We start from the raw sequence: 18,703 nt of genomic DNA, 5'->3' as shown, positions 1-18,703 counted from the left end.
GTCACCGATTGAAACGCTATTAGCGCGCACCCCGCTAACTAGCTAGCCATTTCACATCGGTTACACTATTCTAGTCTAGATTTTCCTGCATGGAACTCCAAGAGAAAGGCCAACGGAGCACAGGTGGTTACATATTACGCAAGAGAGAGGCTATAAGTTAAGCTTATTATGCATAACCCATTATTAATTAGCTAAATACAATGTTAATATTGCATTGATTACCTGAAAGGGGTAGGCTAGGACATCTATATATCAATCTAGAACAGGATGATCCATTGTGGATGCAATTTGAATGGAGTTGATGGCGAGAGAGAAAGACAGAGTGCTCATGGGTGCATGGATATAAAGAAACGATATTCGAGTGATAAGCGGTTTTAAAACACAGCAGCGGCAATTTTATTTTTTATTTTTTTCACGATTAAAAAAAAGATGACCCGCAAAAGCCAGATAGAGATGGGTAAATTACACACGCATTAAGTCTCTATATTACTGTAGCATATGCTGCAGCAAATGTAGGTCTACGTGTCTATGTCTCACCATGTTGAGATTATACTTCAAGTAGGTCTACATGCATTGTGAACTACACATATTGAGATGGGCTGTCTGTTCCCACCCTGAGCGTTGATTCATCATGAGGCCGTAGAAAAGACATTTAGACATCGCATATAATTTACCGGTTTCTCAGTTATTTATCCCGGGAAAAGGGAGTGGTTTTGGGCAGTAACTGGGTTCCTGCCATTCAACCCTAGTACCCATACTGTAGTGTACTGATGCCTGAATCAGAGGCTAGTGGGAGGTGGTGATGGTCATCAGCTAACCTCCTCTTTCTGCTGCTCTCTGCTGGTGGAGAGGTCATTGTGGACACTGCCCTCCTCCATATCATGAGCCCTCATCAGGGAAAGCTCTTCCTCACTGTGCCGCCGCACACGCTCATAACCCTGGGGAGGGACACACACACACACCACCATACTGTTACAACCAGAACACACTCCTATAAACAGACTACACACCACCATACTGTGTTACAACCAGAACACACTCCTATAAACAGACTACACACCACCATACTGTGTTACAACCAGAACACACTCCTATAAACAGACTACACACCACCATACTGTGTTACAACCAGAACACACTCCTATAAACAGACTACACACCACCATACTGTGTTACAACCAGAACACACTCCTATAAACAGACTACACACCACCATACTGTGTTACAACCAGAACACACTCCTATAAACAGACTACACACCACCATACTGTGTTACAACCAGAACACACTCCTATAAACAGACTACACACCACCATACTGTGTTACAACCAGAACACACTCCTATAAACAGACTACACACCACCATACTGTTACAACCAGAACACACTCCTATAAACAGACTACACACCACCATACTGTGTTACAACCAGAACACACTCCTATAAACAGACTACACACCACCATACTGTGTTACAACCAGAACACACTCCTATAAACAGACTACACACCACCATACTGTTACAACCAGAACACACTCTTATAAACAGACTACACACTACCATACTGTGTTACAACCAGAACACACTCCTATAAACAGACTACACACCACCATACTGTGTTACAACCAGAACACACTCCTATAAACAGACTACACACCACCATACTGTGTTACAACCAGAACACACTCCTATAAACAGACTACACACCACCATACTGTTACAACCAGAACACACTCCTATAAACAGACTACACACCACCATACTGTGTAACAACCAGAACACACTCCTATAAACAGACTACAAACCACCATACTGTGTTACAACCAGAACACAGACTCATATATGGACAAACTACACACACGCCCATGACTCGAGGTCAGAAACAGACGACACACACACAAAGCCTCACCCTGTACATTCCCATGAGGTTGGCTCCTCCGTTGTGCAGCAAGTAGAGGTAAACTGGTTTCCCCAGCAGTAAGACAGGCACTGATAGTAGAGCAATTACCACCAGGAACACCTGCAGCCCAACCTACCGTAGCAGAGGGACGCAACAGACAGGTCTGTTAGTCACACTGAAGTATCTTTGGAGTGGGTTGGGCTTGTATACATGTCTTCACCCCCACTGGGAAAACCACTCCCTTTTCCCAGTGGGTGCGTCCGAAATGCCACACTATTCCCTATATAGTACACTACTTTTGACCAGGGCTCTATAGTAGTGCACTATATAGGGAATAGGATGCCATTTAGGACGCAAACACTGTACGATCCCCATCTTTGTACCTGTCCTGGGAAGAGGGGCGGCACCCCGTCCCCCTGCATGAGGAACATGTTGATGAAGTGGATGAGGATGCTGGGGGCCATCTGGGAGTCACGGGCAGAGAAGGCCAGCCACTTGTAGATGATCATGAAGACCAGGTAGCCAAACAGACACAGCAGGAACAGCAGCTCCGGGAGGAATACTAAGTACAGGTTGAACTTCTTTCTGAAGTGTCTGCACAGACAGACAATAGGGCTTTAAAGTGTCTGCACAGACACAAACAGGGCTTTAAAGTGTCTGCACAGACACAAACAGGGCTTTAAAGTGCCTGCACAGACACAAACAGGGCTTTAAAGTGTCTGCACAGACACAAACAGGGCTTTAAAGTGCCTGCACAGACACAAACAGGGCTTTAAAGTGTCTGCACAGACACAAACAGGGCTTTAAAGTGTCTGCACAGACACAAACAGGGCTTTAAAGTGTCTGCACAGACACAAACAGGGCTTTAAAGTGTCTGCACATACACAAACAGGGCTTTAAAGTGTCTGCACAGACACAAACAGGGCTTTAAAGTGCCTGCACAGACACAAACAGGGCTTTAAAGTGCCTGGACAGACATAGACAACAGGGCTTTAAAGTTCCTGCATGGATAAACAGAACTTTTAGGATTCAGAGCAGGACATTCGGTATCTTTAAATTTGCCATAATCTTATATAGTTCTTAACAGTGCTGATATTGTGGGGAATGTGTGTGCTGTAACTCACAGGTGGTTGAAGACACCTAGGATGACCCCGAAGCTCATGTGAATGATACCCACAATCACAGACATCTTCATCTTGTAGGAGTTCAGAAAGGTCAGACGATTTGACGCCAGGTTCCAAATCTACATAGTGGAAGAAATTAGGATAACCCTGTCAGGTTGAGGTATGGACAGACTACATCACAGTCAGATTGATGGGATTGTTAACAAATATTTTTATAAGAACATTAAAATGAGTAATGATCCATGATTTACTTTATTGGCTCTGGTTGGTGAGAGGCAAGAGTGTATGGTTATGGACAGGGAATAACTTGTGTGTGTGTGTAGTGAACATAGAGATAAGACAATGCTGTTTATGACCATGGATCATAAAGCTATGTACTTACCGGGTCAATGCCCAAAGGGTAGGGTCCATCGAAAACCCCAGGGACAATGGGATCAAGGGTCAGAAAGGCATTGGTGCGGAGCGTGGAATCCCTTTTAAAGAAAATCCCAAAGTCAACAATTATAACAAAGAGCAAACTATCAGGTGATTTAATGTTTAATGTCACATGCATTGTTATTGATATTTTTATACTTTATTTTACATTTAATTCATATGTAATTGAAAAAAAAAAGAGTCTGTTCAATCAGTAATAAGGAAAAGGGATAGCTTCTTCAGGAGATCAATGATCATAGCAATGAATGAATATCAAATCTCTTGCATGTCATCATCATAAACCTGACATTTTTAAAGAGACAGTGTACAATTTTCTATGTACTCATATCAATAGGAAAACAGTGCTTTTACACAATGTAGATACCTAATATTCCACAAATGACTTTAATTTCAATGACAGGTATTTGTATCACTTTTATAATAAACAAACGTATTTACAGTGTTACATATTATTTTATAGGACATAATGTGCTTCAAAAGTAGATAGAATTCGGGCTGTATCTCAATCCATTTAAAAAAATCATATTTTCTGGTGCTCTTAAATTAATGTGGTGCTCCTAACTTTTTAAAATTGGGAGCACCAGTTCGACCAATGAAAAATGTTAATCTAGAGCCCTGGGTACATTACAGAACAGATTATAGTATAGTACTAACCAAGTCCAATTTCCAGATTTAAACATGGCGTTGACGCTCCAGCATGAGCCAAAGATGTTGAGAGACTTGGAAAAGCAGTCGTTGTAGATGAGGCCGGTATAGACCGAGAACAAGCCCATCATCAGGATGATGTAACGGCCCTCGAAGAACGTGTTCCAGATCTGAGCATACAAACACACCAATGTCAATGTAGGGGAAATAATCTAGCTAACCATATTTCCTGTTAACTTATTCATATGGGCCCTGGTCAAACCTAGTGCACTATATAGGGTGCCATTTTAGGGTGCCATTTGAGACGCACCCCCAAGAGCATCTCCCTGGCCCTCTCACCTCGTTTCTTGTGCGCTTCAGTTTGCGGTTGTCCTCATACAGCACCATCCAGAGAGCAAACAGAGCCATGATCATACCATGGCCCAGGTCTCCAAACATCACAGCAAACAGGAAGGGGAAGGTGATGACTGTGTAAGGAGCTGTAGACAACAGACAAAACAAGACATATTCCATAAACACATTTAACTATCCCTCAAGTTCATTGTCCATTCTTGTTAGGAGTGGACATTTGTCTTTGGCTACAGGCATGTAGCTCATACACATAGCAAACAAACAGAAAAACCGTAGGCCTAATGACAGCTTCCTAAATATACTAATCAGTGGTCATTGACTGACGAGGTCTTACTGTACCTGGGTTAACCTCTCTATAGTTTCCCACTCCATAGGCCTCCACTATGCTCTGGAAGCCTGAGGTGAACTTGTTGGTCCTTATCAGGGTGGGCGGAGTGTCGTTGCTGGGGATACGGTTGACAAAAGAAGGCACTGTGGCTCCACTTTTCCTCTGTGAAGGCAAGCCAATAATGTTAGACAGACCAGGATTATTGAAATGTTATTAGTCTAAAAGTTGCATAAATGTTTTTTGAGGGCAAGCCAATAACTTGAGACATAAAAATATATATTTTCCAGAGGGTAAGACAGAAACCTAAGAGCTTATCAAATAGCTAGTAAGTTCAAATACTTTAAGACCATTCAAATACATTTTGACCATTCAAGCCTCGTTTTTGGAAGCCTCATTTAAGCCATGTTTAAAGGACTAAAACCCCTGGCAGAACCCTGACATGAACTATTGCCATTGAATTGACTGTGACCTTAATTATGCACATTAGCCAGTGCAATTAATGAATGGACAGAAGCCCTGGTAGCCATCAATTGGGACCCAACAGGACCTATAACATGACTAGTTTATTCAATATGGCTTAAACCATCAGACGTGGTCAAGATAAGATCAATGCCACTCCCCTCTTTCTACAACAACCATGACCCCATTACTAAAGCAGGTCATGCTGACTAGGTGTGTGACTGTGTTGGTTTAGCCAAATACTGAACTTAGAAGGGGGAGGTCACAAACAATGCATTACAATCCAAAACGTAAAGAGTTAAGCCCAACAATGACATTACACAGGTAGCCATGGTAACAACGAGCTGACTGACCGAGCCTTCCTCTAGCGCCCGCCGCAGGGTCGGGAGGTCGTTGACAGGGCACCACACCTCGGCTATCAGACACTTGTTAGTGACGTCAAAGCTGCACAGGTTGAGGATGTAGTAGATGGCCTTCATCTTCTTGACCTGGATGACCCAGGTGTAGACAGACTCAGAGGCCTTGTTCAACACCTGTCTCAGGTAGTCTTCTGTCCTATGGAGAACCTGGGGACAGCCAGCATGGGGAGAGGAATAGTATTACATTTTAACAATGGGAGGGTTTCCCATCCATTTAGAATATCAAGAAGGTGTGGGCAAATGATGAATGACTGTTTAAGAATGTTCTTTGCATGATAGAATCTTCCAATGCACATGCTAGGGATGGAATTTGAGTGTGTATGCTGGTAGTTTTAGTGTGAGTGTGTGTGTTAATGTTCGCATGAACGAGAAAGCGAAAACAAAGAGGGAGCCTTCAACTAAGACCTCATGGAGATCATATGCTGGGACCAGAGGTTAATGCAATTATTTTTTTCCTCAAGAAAAGGATTGATCTGAACAGTCTACCAGACAACAAGGCACAAGCTAAGTCATTTGACCCCACAGTGGTCATGACAGAAAACGCGCTCTGGCGCCTGAGTGAGAGCTCTCTCTCTCGCTCCTGAGAAATATACCCCTCACACTCCATTCCGCTTCTTCCCAAAAAGTTATAATGTTCTAAATCACTCTAAACACCCACTGTCCATGCCTCGCTCTAGCCAGAAGCACAAGGCCCATTCTGTGAGGGATAGCTCCAGTTGCTGACAAGGCTTTTATAGAGCTTACAGTGTGCAGGTCCTGGATGCGAGTTCTGAGTCCCTCCACAACGTCATTCCTCTCCTCATTGCTGTTAGGGTATGGATACACGTGACAGTGGTAGCTGAGGGGCAAAAAGAGGAGATGATGTTATTATAGCACAGGTTAAAGTCACCGTCTTCAGAGCTTGTTGGGGGCAACATATTAGGCCTAATGGTTTGACAGAGAAGGACCTCAGGCTGAAAGTGGAACAGGAGGTCATTGGGAGAGGCGGTTTAATTACCAGTCACAGATCTTCTTGACTTTCTGTCCGATCTGCTCACCCCAATAGGAGATGAGGAACACCACACTCTTAGTTGGCTCACCCTGCAATAACCATAGAACAGGAAGTGGTTTAGAATAGACACACAGTAAGGCAGAGGTGAGAGGTTCTACTTCTCATAGGCCCAACACAGGTGCTGTTATATTTAGCTATGTGATAAACAGCATCTTATTCTTTTATCTTTGATTTCACATTCACACTCAAGCACTTACTTTAGAAAATGGTTAGCAATATCTTTCACGCAGAACAAGATTGACCCACCGTGTCAGGGTCCTCCAAATACTCGTCAATTTCAGAGTAGCTAAGAATGGTGTAGCCCTTACACACTCTCCACAGCATGCGCTCAAAGGCCTCTATCTTCACCCTCTGAATCAGCCCTGATATAAACCTGCCGGGGGAATGGAGAGAAACAGGGTGCTACAGTAAACAGGCACACACAAGTGTGTATAAATCTATATGTCTGCTAATAGCCCCTTACCCTAGTTTGGCTCCTAGCCGCTGCATGCTAGTGTACTCCATCATGGAGTCCTCTAGGAAGGAGAACTCCTCATGCTGGGCATGCAGGGGCTCACGCTGGGAAAAATAAAATTTTCCCAGCGTAAGGACACACATACCAAAATACATACCCCAAATTCACACCAGGAGAGAAAAACACATTGCTAGAAAAAAGGCTACATTTTGCCCTTGCATGAATGAGGTTTTGGCTAATCCAAGATTTATCCCCCAAAACCTCCTATATAGAGGGGAGGAAAGAGCAAAGAAATTGTGACAATGGAAGCAGCCAAGCCAAATCATGTGATTTAAACTATTTATTGTCTCCTCCTCAAGCATACCAAAGCAAGTGGTCTGGAGTCAAACAGTGGGACAGAGCACTTGGTCAGTAGTGGGATTTTGCTTTGTGGAAGAGCTGTTGGACTTACTTCTGTGCTGCGGTGCACAAAGTTGCGTGTGATGCGCAGCATGTGTGTGTACTCGGTCAGCTCCAGGAGGTTCTTCTGTAGTTTCTCCTTATTCCTGGTCACCTCGCTCAGCTCCACCTCCAGCCTCTGCAACTGCTCCTGGAGAGAGCCATACATAGTGTCAATTAGCAATGATAATATGGGATGTCCCAAATGGCACCCTATTCTCCATATAGTAAATAAACTGAACAAAAATATAAACGCAACATGCAACAATTTCAAGGATTTTACTGAGTTAGTTTGTATAAGGGAATCAGTCAATTTAAATAAATTCATTAGGCCCTAATCTATGGATTTCACAGATATGCATCGTGTTGGTCACACATACTTCAAAAAAACTGTATCTGATGTGACCACCATTTGCCTCACGCAGCAAGACACATCTCCTTCACATAGAGTTGATCAGGCTGTTCATTTTGGCCTGTGGAATGTTGTCCAAATGGATGTGCAAAGTTACTGGATATTGGCGGGAAATGGAACACGCTGTCGTACACGTCGATCCAAAGCATCCCAAACATGCTCAATGGGTGACATGTATGGAGAGTATGCAGGCCATGGAAGAACTGGGACATTTTCACTTTCCAGGAATTGTGAACAGATCCTTGTGACATGGAGCAGTGCATTACCATGCTGAAACATGTGATGGCGGCAGATGGCTGGCTGGCACGTCAATGGGCCTCAGGATCTCGTCACGGTATCTCTGTGTATTCAAATTCTCATGCCAGCCATCCAAATTAGCTTATGCCTACCCATACCAAAACCCCACCGCCACCATGGGGCACTCGGCTTACAATGATGTTGACATCAGCAAACCACTCGCCCACACGATACCCTACACACGCTGTCTGCCCGGTACAGGTGAAACCGGGATTCATCCGTGAAGGGCACACCAGTGGCCAGCTTGCCAGTGGCCATCCAAGCTGAATATTTGCCCTCTGAAGTCGGTTACGACACTGAACTGCAGTCAGGTCAAGACCCTAGTGCAGACAACGAGCACGCAGATGTGCTACCCTGAGACGGTTTCTGACAGTTTTTGCTGAAATTCTTTGGTTGGTCAAACCCACAGTTTCATCAGCTTATGCTGGAGAAATTAACATTCAATTATCTGGCAACAGCTCTGGTGGAGATTCCTGCAGTCAACATTCCAATTGCACACTCCCTCAAAACATCGGTGGCATTGTGATGTGTGACAAAACTGCACATTTTAGAGTAGCCTTTTATTGTCCCCAGAACAAGGTTCTTCTTGATATGCCACAACTGTCAGGTGGATGGATTATCTTGGCAAAGGAGAAATGTTCACTAACAGGGACATAAACAGCGAACCAACATTTAACATGTTCTGTTTATATTTTTGTTCAGTGTATATGGTGCCATTTGGGACAAATAAAATACTTAATTCTTATGAAAAAAAGGATTAATAACATTTTAGAGAATGAGAGACAGGTAGAGTGTGCTAACCATTATAACCAGGACATGCTTGGGCTGGGGTGCAATCGGGTTCACTTCTCCCTCTGGAAGTGGGATGTCTGCTCTCTTGATTTCCCTTAGAAGGTACCCTGTCAAAGACGCAGTGAAGTCTTAGTACACAACACACAAACAGTCACTGAATCTATTTGTTTAAAATACTTCATCTTCAGCAATAAGCTTCATCTGTTTTCATTTAAAAAATATAGTGTTTTTCATTGAATCTTAGAGTCTCTATTCTGCCTCACACTAATTCTCTCGCTCTTCCCTCAGGAACTCACATTCCTCTGAGAAACCTACCCCAACACTCCTTGTACTTTCCTTTTTTGGGGGCCTAAATTTAATCTCCAAGTGTCTGCCTCCAATTAAGCCTGAGTTTAGATTCCTTTAAATGAGACTCATTGGCCAGGGCACAGTGTATCTCAGAACTGTACAGTGGTCATGTAATGGAGACTGGGATTTGTGCAGCAACTGTGTGAAAGTTAATGAGTTATTCAGGAGTGCATCAATGTCCATCACTTTTAAACAGGGGTGAAAGTAAACCTATACGGTCCAGTACAGCATCCAAACAAAATAAATAGTGGGGGTACACCGTACCGTTAAAACATGAGCCTATCACAATAATTAACACAAAATGCAAGAAAACTATAGGCTATCACACCATTATTTAACCTTACTGTATGTCAGTCGCATGAACATTTAGCGAATTGACTTGAAACCGGGTTGTATAAGCTCCAAATTGCGTTGTGGTTTTGCCTAGGCAGAGATGAGTGGTCAAGACCGAGACACGTGTGGACAGCAGTGGACGCATCAATTTGGGCTACAAGTGTAGGCCTAATGGCAGAATGTGATTACAATACACATGTAGGTTTTGGGACAGACGTCTTTCCATTCATCAAATTGCGGGTGCACAGTTTGGAAGCTGGAATTATTTTGTGAGTGGAAGAACGTACGCGGGGAGCCTACAGGAGCACCTGTTTGAAGTGATTGACAACCAGATGAACACATCATGGCTGGTTGTGTTCATGCCACATTAAAAGGTAACACATGTTAAAAGTTCTATGACAATACTTTACTAAGCCCACAGATCATATGAAATGATTAGAGATTCTATATGCAATTCTATGATTACACCTAGGCTATAACTTTATTTATTTTTTACATTTTTAAGTGCACGCACACACATAGGGTGTCCCGTACCGTAAGAAATTACATATACTTTCTCTCCTGCTTTTAAGTTAGGAACAAACCAACCTGTTTTATCCTTACCTAGAATTCTCTCCATTTCCTCACATCGTTTTATCTCAGTGACAAACTTCCGCTGGAATAGGTTTACGCTGGGGTTGAGCTGAAACAGTAGGAGCAGAGCCACATTGTTACTGTCACCACGAACACACACCTGTCTAAGCTGATATTGAATGGACTTTGCAAATGATCGCCAACATTCCACATTCTCTCTGATGCACAACCCTACAGGGCAAGTTGCAATATTTTGAGATGTCACTATGAAATCAAACTGGTCCACAGACTTCTCACGATCCTATTAAAAATGTCAGTAAACAAGCACATCCATAATCTACTGTACTCGGTAAGGTTAGATATAGTCTAATTAATCAGGCTGTAATAAACAATTAATTGTCATCTACAGACAAACATTTGTGCAAAATTGTGTAAATGTTGCTTACAAGCCAGAATGTTGAAAGAAATTACATTGGAACTTACTCCACCGGTTGTCTATGCGGTATGTCCTTTAGCTGCTTGAAATCTGAGACAAAATATCCACAGGAAAGTATTGCTTAGGCAACTTTTTAGAAAGCTGGTAGTTCGGTTTGGAACCAAGGTAAATTTAGTTTTATGTTGGATATTCGGTTTTCTATCGTCAAACATTGAACCAAGCATGCTATGACAATGAACATTGTATATTCTGAATCAGGGGACGTTGGAGAACAATTCACTCTTTTTTTTGTATTTGTCTTTCTTTTCTTTCTTTTTTTAAGTACAAAAAAAGGGTTGGATTATTCTCCATCCTCACCCGATTCAGAATATACAATTTTCATGTATTGTTTGGTTCAATAGCTATTGCCAAGAGAAAACTGAATATCCAATATAAAACCATATACCTACTGGCTCTCTAAAAAGTCTGGTCAACAATACATTCCACTGGACATTTGTCTACAATTTTGAGCAGCTGAAGGACAAACCACACAGACAACCGGTAGAGTAAATTCAAATCTAATTGTATTCAACATTCTGGCTTGTAAGGAGCATTTACACGATTTTGCACACAAATGTTTTAGGTTGTATATACACCAATAAATTGTGTATTACAGCCTGATTAATCAGACTAGGTTAGGCAAGACGTGTTATCTAAGCCAGTGTTTCCAAACTCCAGTTCTCAAGTACCCACAACAATGAGTTGAATCAGGTGTTTTTGTCCAGGGCTACAACAAAAATGTGTGCTGTTGGGGGTACTCGAGGACCAGAGCTGGGAAACACTGGTCTAAGCTATTTGATCAAGTATTGTGTTAGGAACGCTCTCTCTCTCAAACTCTAAGCGACATTCTGCCTTCTCCCTACAGTTCTCAGACATCATTAGCTTCGCCCATGACTGCCTCGTGTGAACTACAATCCCCACGCTATGTTTTAACATTTAGAAACGTCAATAATCATCGCTTGCGATACCAATTTCGAAATATATGCACCTTATCTTTCATCGGCGAGAAAGAATCCTTAAAATAAAAAATATACACTTACTGTAGCAGCTTCGCACAGATCCATAAACTATGGGTGCCTCCATCCGACGAAACTAAACCAAGTTACCGCTTACACACAGGTGTTCAGAGCATGCTAGATAGCTAATTAGCACAGGTAAACAAGCGCTGTAACATGGAGATATGGCCATGTGGGAACATTAACCCTATCAAGGTGTATAAATGTGATCTTTAAAAATTATTTACATAAAATAAGTTCCTTATGCTTCCAAACCCGTAACGCAAATGGTGCATGTTAATGTTCAGACTAAGCGTCAGGGATCTTAACAAAAAAAAAAACTACAAAAGACGCCTTCGTCCAATAACTAGTGTAATGTAATGCCTGGAACTGAGAGTCATGATCAAGGGCTAGGGTCGGGCAACATTCTACCAACCTGATCATGTCTGACAGCTCACAATGCAACTGTACCATCAAAGAGAGATTAACTTTGACAGCTGCGCTAGTTACATGAGACTGTTTATTTGGGAAGCAATCAGTAAGTTACTTACGTCTCTGAATTCCACCAGACCCATTTCTCCCAGTTCGCTAATGCAGTCGTATGCCGATCCAGACTGCAGAAACATCTGGGCCAAACACATCTCTTCACTTCGGAACAACGAACCCATCTTGACAGCTTGCTCTTGTCCTTACAATACAACCGGCTAGTTAACTTCAACTACAGCTAACTAACGTTAGTCTCGAGCGCAAACCACTTAACTGGGTAGGCTTATAAATGCGGGCTCCGGCGTCGTTGGAAGTAGCTACCTAGCATGCTAGCTAACAAACTACTGATGAGCATTCGCTTCAACACCGTGTCAATCATTGGCTAATCAGTGACACGTCTCGAGTTCAGTCTCAAGACGTTCCCGTCGAAGTGGTTGTTGAAGTCATCTTGCTGTAGCCATATAACGTAGCTATCGATAGAGAACCAGAAGATCCTAGCTAGTAGGAGCTCTGTCACTTGGGCTAGCTAGCTCTGCTTCGGTGAACTCTTCTCAATTTAGTTGTCGTAGTTAGCAGAAGCTACTGTTAGCTAACTGACACTAGAAACAATCATGTTTGATAGCAAACTATGACTATAAGCACATTTAAACTTAAAACTTCAATAAAGACTACAGTAGCTCGTTTTATTAAATACTCTCGAAATCATGCGCACTTTGATATAGCGCTTGTAAGCAAGTTACAAATTCCACGTCATTTCATACAACTCTTGTGCGTGCTCTGGGGCGTATTCATTACGCAAATGATGTTGCAAAACGTTTCTTTAACAGAATGAAATGGGGCGGGACCTACCTCAATTTGTCCAGTAGAAACTCTCGTTTTAGTTTTGCAACTGTTGCCTTCTCGGACGTCTGAAGCGAGAGGTTTTACTCCGCCCAAAATCTGTCGACAAAATAAGACACAGAAGTGGTTAATTTTTGGATGGAGGTTAATGAGAGGGTGTCGAATTTGATCAACAAAAAATATAATTGCTAATTTGCTACGTAAGGCTTATTTGATAAACTATAGGTTTTGTAATGGTTAGGTTGTTACGAGTGCACTGATATAAGTTATGGATAAGTAGACCTATGTGGCATTTCGGCAACTTTGAAAGAAAAAATACTTTATTTCAGTTGAGCCTAATTATTGTTTTAACCTTTATTTTATCAGGGAGTCATACTGAGACCAAGGTATTTTTTACAGATGAGCCCTGAATGACATAAATTACAGAAAATACACACATCGAAATATAAATACAACATGCAGAAAGTAAAACACGGTCATAAATGTCTATGTCTTAAAAGTATGTCGTTCAGCCATTGAATAAGGCAGTTAACCCACTGTTCCCTGGTAGGCTGTCATTGTAAATAAGAATTTGTTCTTAACTGACTTGCCTTGTTAAATAAATGTTAAATAAGATACATTTAAAAAAAAAAAAAAACATTAATCAGTAATAAGGTCCCCAATCAGCTTTCTGAATTGCCCTAGAGGCACCAGAACATAAAATGTGAGAACATTTAGAAGATTGTTTCACAAATAAGGTGCAAGAAAGCTAAAAGCTGATTTACCTAAGTCAGTAGAGACCACAGGAATTTCCAGAGTTTGCAATCCTTGAGACCGGGTGTGGTAACTCCTATGTCCAAAGATTAGTAATGATGTTAGGTACAGTAGGACTTTTTGTAAAAGGGCTTTATAAATGAAAACATATCAATATATCAACATACATGACATCAAAGAAGGCCAACAAACTATCTGGTGGAGAATGCAGTGATTTGTACAAAAATTGTCGCCCGTAATAAAGCACAGTGCGCAATGATAAACTGCATTTAACGGTTTTAATCAAGTGGCAGCTGCATTCATATAGATGATGTCGAAAAGTCTAGGACCGATAGGAACATCGACTGAATAATCTACTTTCTACTATTAAGCGAAAGGCAGGACCTATTTCTATAAAAGAAGCCCATTTTCATTCTCAGCTTCTTTAACTCATCCATATGCTTTTTAAAAGACAGCTTTTCATCTAACAGATGCCCAGATATTTGTAAGCATGGACACGATCAATATGGACACCATCCAAAGTACATATGCTTTAATCATCAGACTTGTTTCTATGCGCTCTAGAGAACAACATCATCATGGATATAACCTGTTTTAGCATGGACATTGCCATTGAAGGGTTCCACCATTTTAAAGTAGTCAACTGGGTGGGGATTCCTATTAGTTGGGAGCAATCAGCTATAGAAGACGAAGAACATATAAAATCAGCAAAAAAAGAAACGTCCTATCACTGTCAACTGCATTTATTTTCAGCAAACTTAACATGTGTAAATATTTGTATGAACATAACAAGATTCAACAACTGAGACATAAACTGAACAAGTTCCACAAAAATGTGACTAACAGAAATGGAATAATGTGTCCCTGAACAAAGGGGGAGTCAAAATAAAAAAGTAACAGTCAGTATCTGGTGTGGCCACCAGCTGCATTAAGTACTGCAGTGCATCTCCTCATGGACTGCACCAGATTTGCCAGTTCTTGCTGTGAGATGTTACTCCACTCTTCCACCAAGGCACCTGCAAGTTCCCGGACATTTCTGGGGGGAATGGCCCTAGCCTTCACCCTCCAATCCAACAGGTCCCAGACGTGCTCAATGGGATTGAGATCCGGGCTCTTTGCTGGCCATGGCAGAACACTGACATTCCTGTCTCCAGGAAATCACGCACAGAACGAGCAGTATGGCTGGTGGCATTGTCATGCCAGGATGAGCCTGCAGGAAGGGTACCACATGAGGGAGGAGGATGGCTTCCCTGTAAGGGGTAGCACATGAGTGGTACCCCTCTCAATGGGATTGAGATCCGGGCTCTTTGCTGGCCATGGCAGAACACTGACATTCCTGTCTTGCAGGAAATCACGCACAGAACGAGCAGTATGGCTGGTGGCATTGTCATGCCAGGATGAGCCTGCAGGAAGGGTACCACATGAGGGAGGAGGATGGCTTCCCTGTAACACACAGTGTTGAGATTGCCTGCAATTACAACAAGCTCAGTCCGATGATGCTGTGACACACCGCCCCAGACCATGACGGACCCTCTACCTCCAAATCGATCCCGCTCCAGAGTGCAGGCCTCAGTGTAACGCTCATTCCTTCGACGATAAACACAAATCTGACCATCACCCCTGGTGAGACAAAACCGCGACTCGTTAGTGAAGAGCACTTTTTTGCCATTCCTGTCTGGTCCAGCGACGGTGGGTTTGTGCCCATTGGTGACGTTGTTGCCCGTGATGTCTGGTGAGGACCTGCCTTACAACAGGCCTACAAGCCCTCAGTCCAGCCTCTCTCAGCCTATTGCGGACAGTCTGAGCACTGATGGAGAGATTGTGCGTTCCTTGTGTAACTCGGGCAGTTGTTAACATCATGTACCTGTCCTGCAGGTGTGATGTTCGGATGTACCGATCCTGTGCAGGTGTTGTTACACGTGGTCTGCCACTGCGAGGACGATCAGCTGTCGGTCCTGTCTCCCTGTAGCATTGTCTTAGGTGTCTCACAGTACGGACATTGCAATTTATTGCCCTGGCCACATCTGCAGTCCTCAGGCCTCCTTGCAGCATGCCTAAGGCACGTTCACGCAGATGAGCAGGGACCCTGGGAATCTTTCTTTTGGTGTTTTTCAGAGTCAGTAGAAAGGCCTCTTTAGTGTCCTAAGTTTTCATAACTGTGACCTTAATTGCCTACCGTCTGCAAGCTGTTAGTGTCTTAACGACCGTTCCACAGGTGCATGTTCATTAATTGTTTATGGTTCATTGAACAAATCCAAATCAAATCAAATTTATTTATATAGCCCTTCATACATCAGCTGATATCTCAAAGTGCTGTACAGAAACCCAGCCTAAAACCCCAAACAGCAAGCAATGCAGGTGTAGAAGCACGGTGGCTAGGAAAAACTCCCTAGAAAGGCCAAAACCTAGGAAGAAACCTAGAGAGGAACCAGGCTATGAGGGGTGGCCAGTCCTCTTCTGGCTCTGCCGGGTGGAGATTATAACAGAACATGGCCAAGATGTTCAAATGTTCATAAATGACCAGCATGGTCAAATAATAATAATCACAGTAGTTGTCGAGGGTGCAGCAAGTCAGCACCTCAGGAGTAAATCTCAGTTGGCTTTTCATAGCCGATCATTAAGAGTATCTCTACCGCTCCTGCGGTCTCTAGAGAGTTGAAAACAGCAGGTCTGGGACAGGTAGCACGTCCGGTGAACAGGTCAGGGTTCCATAGCCGCAGGCAGAACAGTTGAAACTGGAGCAGCAGCACAGCCAGGTGGACTGGGGACAGCAAGGAGTCATCATGCCAGGTCGTCCTGAGGCATGGTCCTAGGGCTCAGGTCCGCCGAGAGAGAGAAAGAAAAAGAGAAAGAGAGAATTAGAGAGAGCATACTTAAATTCACACAGGACACCGGATAAGACAGGGGAAGTACTCCAGATATAACAAACTGACCCTAGCCCCCCGACACATAAACTACTGCAGCATAAATACTGGAGGCTGAGACAGAAGGGGTCAGGAGACACTGTGGCCCCATCCGATGATACCCCCGGAGAGGGCCAAACAGGAAGGATATAACCCCACCCACTTTGCCAAAGCACAGCCCCACACCACTAGAGGGATATCTTCAACCACCAACTTACCATCCTGAGACAAGGCCGAGTATAGCCCACAAAGATCTCCGCCACGGCACAACCCAAGGGGGGGCGCCAACCCAGACAGGAAGATCACGTCAGTGACTCAACCCACTCAAGTGACGCACCCCTCCTAGGGACGGCATGAAAGAGCACCAGTAAGCCAGTGACTCAGCCCCTGTAATAGGGTTAGAGGTAGAGAATCCCACTGGAGAGAGGGGAACCGGCCAGGCAGAGACAGCAAGCATGGGAAACAGTGTTTAAACAATTTACAATGAAGATCTGTGAAGTTATTTGGATTTTTACGAATTATCTTTGAAAGACAGGGTCCTGAAAAAGGGACGTTTCTTTTTTTTGCTGAGTTTAGAACTTTAAAATGGAGATCATCACCTGCAAAACACCAGTCTCAACGTCAACAGTGAAGAGGCAACTCCGGGATGCTGGCTTTCTAGGCAGAGTTGCAAAGAGAAAGCCATATCTCAGACTGGCCAATAAAAATAAAAGATTAAGATGGGCAAAATAACACAGACACTGGACAGAGGAACTCTGCCTAGAAGGCCAGCATCATGGAGTCGCCGCTTCACTGTTGACGTTGAGACTGGTGTTTTGCGGGTACTTTTTAATGAAGCTGCCAGTTGAGGACTTGTGAGGCATCTGTTTCTCAAACTAGACTCTCTAATGTACTTGTCCTCTTGCTCAGTTGTGCACCGGGGCCTCCCACTCCTCTTTCTATTCTGGTTAGAGACAGTTTGCGCTGTTCTGTGAAGGGAGTAGTACACAGCGTTGTACGAGATCTTCAGTTTCTTGGCAATTTCTCGCATGGAATAGCCTTCATTTCTCAGAACAAGAATAGACTGGTGAGTTTCAGAAGAAAGTTCATTGATTCTGGCCATTTTGAGCCTGTAATCAAACCCACAAATGCTGATGCTCCAGATACTCAACTAGTCTATAGAAGGCCAGTTTTATTGCTTCTTTAATCAGGACAACAGTTTTCAGCTGTGCTAACATAATTGCAAAAAGGTTTTCTTATGATCAATTAGCCTTATTAAATGATAAACTTGGATTAGCTAACACAACATGCCAAAGAGAACACAGGAGTGATGGTTGCTGATAATGGGCCTCTGTACGCCTATGTAGGTATTCCATTTAAAAACTTTTTTTTTTTAAATAGCCGTTTCCTGCTACAATAGTCATTTACAACATTAACAATGTCTACACTGTATTTCTGATCAACTTTGATGTTATTTTAATGGACAAAAAATTAGCTTTTCTTTCAAAAACAAGGACATATCTAAGTGACCCCAAACTTCTGAATGGTAGTATATACAGTGGGGCAAAAAAAGTATTTAGTCAGCCACCAATTGTGCAAGTTCTCCCACTTAAAAAGATGAGAGAGGCCTGTAATTTTCATCATAGGTACACTTCAACTATGACAGACAAAATGAGAAAAAAAAATCCAGAAAATCACATTGTAGGATTTTTAATGAATTTATTTGCAAATTATGGTGGAATTCATTAAAAATCCTAAAATGTGATTTTCTGGATTTTTTCCCCTCATTTTGTCTGTCATAGTTGAAGTGTACCTATGATGAAAATTACAGTACCAGTCAAAAGTTTGAACACACCTACTCATTCAAGGGTTTTTCTTTATTTTTACTATTTTCTACATTGTAGAATAATAGTG

At 42.7% G+C, this 18,703-nt stretch overlaps 1 protein-coding gene across 4 annotated transcripts in view; it reads right to left on the bottom strand.

The window, feature by feature from the left end:
* LOC139545325 (V-type proton ATPase 116 kDa subunit a 2-like) overlaps positions 1-17,544 on the bottom strand; it is a 28,405-nt gene extending 10,861 nt beyond the window's left edge. The window contains exons 1-18 of one of the 4 annotated variants that reach the window (XM_071352965.1): positions 13,919-17,544; positions 13,164-13,253; positions 10,389-10,467; positions 9,114-9,211; positions 7,617-7,754; positions 7,175-7,269; positions 6,958-7,084; positions 6,658-6,740; positions 6,405-6,498; positions 5,595-5,807; positions 4,794-4,944; positions 4,443-4,582; positions 4,113-4,273; positions 3,406-3,496; positions 3,024-3,142; positions 2,283-2,493; positions 1,909-2,031; positions 819-938 (exon numbers count right to left, since the gene is read on the bottom strand). In XM_071352965.1, coding sequence (XP_071209066.1) covers positions 819-938; positions 1,909-2,031; positions 2,283-2,493; positions 3,024-3,142; positions 3,406-3,496; positions 4,113-4,273; positions 4,443-4,582; positions 4,794-4,944; positions 5,595-5,807; positions 6,405-6,498; positions 6,658-6,740; positions 6,958-7,084; positions 7,175-7,269; positions 7,617-7,754; positions 9,114-9,211; positions 10,389-10,404 — 1,980 coding nt within the window. In that variant the 5' untranslated portion in view covers positions 10,405-10,467; positions 13,164-13,253; positions 13,919-17,544. Of the gene's footprint in view, positions 1-818; positions 939-1,908; positions 2,032-2,282; positions 2,494-3,023; positions 3,143-3,405; positions 3,497-4,112; positions 4,274-4,442; positions 4,583-4,793; positions 4,945-5,594; positions 5,808-6,404; positions 6,499-6,657; positions 6,741-6,957; positions 7,085-7,174; positions 7,270-7,616; positions 7,755-9,113; positions 9,212-10,388; positions 10,468-11,873; positions 12,038-12,379; positions 13,105-13,163; positions 13,254-13,918 lie in introns of those variants that run through there. The other 3 variants (XR_011669040.1, XM_071352963.1, XM_071352964.1) reach the window with 3 other exon arrangements.
* Between the last annotated feature and the right edge of the window lie 1,159 nt (positions 17,545-18,703).

This window comes from Salvelinus alpinus, chromosome 19, assembly GCF_045679555.1.
Source record: "Salvelinus alpinus chromosome 19, SLU_Salpinus.1, whole genome shotgun sequence".
Classification (NCBI taxonomy): Eukaryota; Metazoa; Chordata; class Actinopteri; order Salmoniformes; family Salmonidae; genus Salvelinus; species Salvelinus alpinus.
The sequence above is the reverse complement of the archived record's forward strand: the minus strand, read 5'-3'. Positions and strand labels throughout refer to the sequence as shown.